Source organism: Acanthisitta chloris, unplaced genomic scaffold (assembly GCF_000695815.1).
Source record: "Acanthisitta chloris isolate BGI_N310 unplaced genomic scaffold, ASM69581v1 scaffold16889, whole genome shotgun sequence".
NCBI classification, from domain to species: domain Eukaryota; kingdom Metazoa; phylum Chordata; class Aves; order Passeriformes; family Acanthisittidae; genus Acanthisitta; species Acanthisitta chloris.
Window position 1 is genome coordinate 8,864 of NW_008690990.1, and position 5,443 is coordinate 14,306.

The 5,443-nt window shown below is 39.2% G+C and overlaps 1 protein-coding gene across 2 annotated transcripts in view; it reads left to right on the plus strand.

Annotated features, from left to right (window-relative positions):
- The first annotated feature begins 632 nt into the window (after nucleotides 1-632).
- RAB2A (RAB2A, member RAS oncogene family) overlaps nucleotides 633-5,443 on the plus strand; it is a 31,766-nt gene continuing 26,955 nt past the window's right edge. For both annotated transcript variants that reach the window (XM_009082066.1, XM_009082067.1), the window contains exons 1-2: nucleotides 633-702; nucleotides 4,263-4,330. In XM_009082066.1, the coding sequence (XP_009080314.1) occupies nucleotides 4,283-4,330 (48 nt within the window). In that variant the 5' untranslated portion in view covers nucleotides 633-702; nucleotides 4,263-4,282. The remainder of the gene's footprint in view (nucleotides 703-4,262; nucleotides 4,331-5,443) is intronic.

The following is a 5,443-nucleotide window of genomic DNA, read 5'->3' on the forward strand; positions in this document are numbered from 1 at the left end:
GCTTGTGTCAGAAGTCAGTGTAACTGAGGGGGACAATGTTTGCCTTATCTGACTATAATGTGAACTCAGCTGTGGCCAGTTCTTCTTGGATTGCTTTTTGACCTATTGGGAACTGGTGGGCAGTGGCATATAGTGGTTGTAAGCAGCCACAGATGTACTGCTGTTACCTCAGGTGATAAGTTAGGAGATAAGGTGGGAGTGTGATGCTGTTGAGGATGCAGTTAGCCTGGAAGAAAGCTGAAAGTACTGAAGGGGTAACAGACGAAGTGTTGTGAGGAATAGCAAGCCCTGTAGTTACTATGGAGAGAGGATGTGAAATGGTGCTTTGAAGGTCTGTTAGAAAACGTTTTTCCTCTTAATTTCAAAGGCAGAAATACTCTTTCAAAAGAATTATTTTTGTTCCGTTTTTGAAAATAATTGCTTTGACTGTAATGCTTCTGGAACTTTAAAAGCTGTTACATAATAAAAATTACAAAAAGTTGCATACACTTCAAAGTGTGTGAAATCTAATATCTCAAGTTCTAGTAATGAGTTTTAAGCAATATATACCCTTCACTTAAATTAATTTCCGATGGTTCTTTGCAGGTTTTTAAAAATCTGTTTAACCCTTCTTTCTTTTCTTTCTTATAGGTGTTGGGAAATCATGTTTATTGTTACAGTTCACAGACAAGCGGTTTCAACCAGTCCACGATCTCACTATTGGTAAGTCTGTTTTGTGCTGCACAAGGCCAAGAGTTAAGTGGTTAGGGTGCCTCAGCATGCACTTAGGATGTGGTGCTGCAGTCAGGAAGGATTTCTGCAATGACTCTCCAGCTGATGAATATTTGTTAGCTCATAAGAATTTGAATCCCTCATGTTTTTTCTTATTGGGAAGGTACAGTCTGAAACAACTAAAAATTGTAGCTGTAGTATCTCAGCTGTCTCTTCAGAAAAGCTGAGAACTGGGTATGAAAGAATTGGCCAACCCTGAATTGTATCGATGGTGATGCAAGTGGCATTTTTTCCCACTAGGGAACAGAGCACTAGCCTAGCCACAGAACCTTGAAGACAAGTTACAGATAAACTAAAGCAAAGTTAACCTTAAAGATGAATAAACAAATTTACTATTTGGGAAAACTAGCTTTTAGATAGAGAAGGATTGGAGTGTGAATGTGTTCCCTCTTTGGAAGGGACAGGGGTTTTTCTTCCCAGCTCCTGAAGTGAATGTGGACCTTTTGTGTTAGGTATGATTTGATGCTAGGGGAAATGAATACATGTTGAGAGAACACATTGCCTCTGATCTAACTGCAGCAAATAATACCAACTTTTCTTTATACAAAAAATCTTAGACGTAGTGTGGGAATAAATTCTTCTGCGGGCAAGTTTAGTCTGCAGATCAGTTCTGCTGCTAAGCATAACAGATACTGGTCTCTGAGGTTGCAGAACCTTTGTACTTGTTGATGTTGTTTCAAGGAATCTACCAGCTCTAATCATGAGCCTTGCACAGAATGTATCCCTAGTCTCTATTTTTAGTTTGTGCCCTGGAATAGGTAGGCTTCCTGTGTTTGGGAGTACTGAAATAGATGCTTGAAAGATAAACAGGTTTTCTTCATGTAATAGAAAGTATCAGGTGGTTTGATTATGGTTTCTCTTTCTCTTGGTCCTCCCACACCCTGTGTGTGGCTGTCTCATGTAGTTCAAGTTCCTTGGCTCACGTTGGTTTTCAGCTATTTCTGAGGTCTTGGCAGCAGATAGGCTGGCTGAATAAAGAGCCTGAGTTCTTTAGGGAGGCATGAGTTACCATCATCTTTGCTGCTCTAGGCCTGCCAACTATATGACACCTTATATATCACTTATGCCTTTGGCAGCCCTGTCACATCAGCAGACTGATAGGCTGTGGGAAACAGCTTCACCTCAGCGGGGTGGTTGTAGTGCCATTTCTTTTTCCTGGAGTGCAGCTAGCAGAAATCTGGGAGCAGAGCAGAAATCAAAGCTAGTGAGATGAGGAGGTGAACCTAGACTGCAACATGATGAGGGGTGTAGTAATGGAGCATGGGAAGCCCCTTGAAAAGGGGAAAAACAGGCTGGAGACAGCCTCCTTTCACTGAACTACTGGGCATGTGTGTGTGTGTTTTGGCCATGTTCTTCCAATGACAGATTTAGAAATACAGAGATAAATAAAGAGCATGGGTTCAAAGTCCTACGAATGCCCCTGTGGAGTGAGATGAAGTGGGTTGATGTTCCCTAATAAGTGCCCAACCAGTGATATTAAAAGTCCGGAAAACGTGTAGATTGAATAAAATGGCATGTGTTACATTGCCTAACTTTTTTTTTCTACAGAATAGAGTGATTTTGGCCCATGGGAGTGCAGATTCTGTCCCTGCTGTGAGCAGCTCAGGAGAGGGGAAACAAACTGGACATGTGAAAGAGACATTTCATCTGGAGCTGTGCAAAAATCAGCCCCAAATTTTAATATAATGGGCCTAAAATGCTATCTCTAAGATTTAAAAAATTTAGAGAGAAACAAGATGGGAGGAGGAGGAGAGAAGATAGAATACATAGAAGCAGATAGTTCTGTCTTTGAACTACATTCAGTATCGTAATCGTGATAGTGTACTCTAAAAGAACTCACAGTACAAGAACTGTCTCCTTCTACTTTTCATTTGGGATTTGAAGTATCAGTTATTAAAAGAAATTAAGGATGGAGGGGGCAAAAACAACCTACAGCCAGCCAAGAAAACCCAAACCAACAGCAGAAAATATCCCCCAAACAAACACAACAGCAAAACCCCAACACACACAAAACCCTAGCTGTGCTATTCCCCATTTGTAGGTAGATTTGTGTGACAAAAGCCACTGGAAACATTCTAGGTAGTTTGCCTGTTGCCCTTAGGACATGCCCTTACTGTAAACCTGAACAGCTTCTACTCCTGCTGTAAGAGAACAAACGTGCTATCAAACTGTGTGTTGTTTCAAATTCAGAATTTTCTCTCAGCAAAGATTTTGATGGAACAGGATCCTCTTAATTTTTCTATGGGGCTGTGTGTAGAAACTAAACATGTAGAATGATGCTGCATTTGTATCAGCAGCTCTATAGCTGCATTTTGAGCTCAAGTAAAAGCTGCAGTGTTTGTTTGTAGTAGTCCAAGGACTTTCCTCTGGCTTTGCAGTCAGCTTCAGAGAATGCATTGTCATTCACCTGCTTCCTCCCTTCTGCCCCTCCACCTCCATTCTTTCAATTTGTTTGCATACAGTTGCTGCAAGAGAGCACAGTGTTCTTTAGCCCGTGGCTTTTATCTGGCTCCAATATCCTTTGGGGAGGAGAGTGGTTCCTCTCTACCCCCCTCCCCAGAAGTCATTCCACAGAAAGCAGTGCTGCACCCTCAAATACTCCAACCAAGCTTTTGAAGAGACATTTGGAATACTTCAAATCAGGGCTGCTTAATGGGAAGACTTGAATCTGAGTCTAGACAGTGACTTAGTTTAGACAAACTTCAGCTCCCAGATCTGTATTTTTTTCTGAAATAATGGATATATGAAGCAATGATTAATGGAAACTTGATAGCCTTTAAATATGTCCACTGTCTCTAGCCATTTGTCAGATTTTAACTGCTATGGTAATAGCCTCAATTTATACTTGATTTACTGTTAATGATCTTAAAATTGCTGTAAAAGATGGTATAAAAGGGTGAATTTTTCCTCTGAAGAAATTCCTTTTGTTTATTTGAAACACATGATTTTTTTCCCTCAGTTATTAAATTTGCTCTAGAATTTTTGAAGCAGTTTATTTTCATAAAGACAGGTGAGTGTTAATTAATAGAGTAATAAAATTTATCTTGTTGAAGGTGACACTTTTATGCTAGCTTAATAGAATATGTTATTGATAAAGAATTGCAGATTTAATTTATTCTAAACTGGCTTCAGCAATCTGTCATTGGCAGAGTGTTAAAATAATTGACTGTTCAGTTTCCTGTTTGCATTCAAAGGGATATGTGTTTCTCCCTCTGATCTAGAGCTATTAAATTGTTTGGAAAACTTCGCAGGGTACACCTCCTTGATACTACTTCCCATAAATGCATTTTTAAAGTACTTGGAAAACAGTAATCATTTTTCTAGAAAACTTTACGGCTCCTTCAAGCAGCTGGAAAATTAGCTGAAAGCAGGTTGTGAAAGAGATCATTTACTACAATGTTAAGTTAAGCTTAGGTTCTTGCTGTCATAGTACTTGAAGTTCCTCTTTCTGGTATGTGCTAATAATGTAATATTTTGTAAAATTTATTCAGGTGTAGAATTTGGGGCTCGGATGATAACTATTGATGGAAAACAGATAAAGCTTCAGATATGGGATACGGTAAGTAATTGTACAAATTATTTAAACATATGGCTCCACTAGCTTTCTCTTTGTTCTGGCTAAGCTCTGTCATCAGCACCCATGTACTGTGTACTTTGTCTTGCATCTTTCTTGGGTTTCTATGAAGCTAAAAAAATTTGTCAAATTTCCTTTTTTGCTGTGATGTATTCTGAGTGCAAATTTGTGCTGTTTGCACTGTAACTTCCTCAACACGTCAGATTTGTAAGACTGGAATTCATGCTGCCTCACTTCTTTGTGAAAGTTTTCTATGTTATTAAGAACTTACATTTCTCCAAATAATCTTTCTCTGTGCCTTCATGCAAGATTTGGTTACTACAACATCCTGTTGGGAAATTGCGACGTGTCTACTAGCTTTAATCAAGAGCTCTCCAGCGGCAACGTTTGCATTTCCAAGGCAGAATAAAACATATGGCTCACTTTTCATAGACTAAGACTTAAGTACACAAGTTCATGAAGATAGTAAATACTTCAGACATCCAAGAAGGGAGTAGTAAAAGCTTAAAGTTTCAAAATGCCTTCCAAAAACCAGACTTTGACTTTTGAATGGGTTCAGTTTAAGAACATATATTCACTATTTTCTTCTTGTCAGTCACCACAGAGCAGTAGGCCTCAATGTCTGCACTTGTGATGAAGCTGCTTTTAGATGTTCATACTGATAGCTGTATCTTTCAAGTGTGCTTAACTGTTCCCTAAGGCAGAGTTGTCTGTTTCCTTCTCCAAGAGCATTTTAGGAAACCTTTAAAAACTGACAGGTCCAGGAGCCATAGCCTCATGTATGTGCTCTTTCTGGTACAGGAAAGCAGTGAAGGGATGTACATCCATATATGCATGCCTACATATGTGCAAGTGTATATAAAAATGTAAATAAATGCAATATTTTAGTGACCTTCATAGGTAAGGCTTTACTTATTTTACAAGTCCATCACTTGAAACGGCATCTAGCACCTGTGCCTCCTTGGAAGTTCTCCATGAAAAGCAGAACAATATGGTCATATTGTGCTTAATTTAGACTTTTTCTGCTCTGGGTGTTTTTGCTATTGTGACTGTGGATTGCTGACTACCAAGGTGGCTGAGTATTTTTGTAAGTTCAGC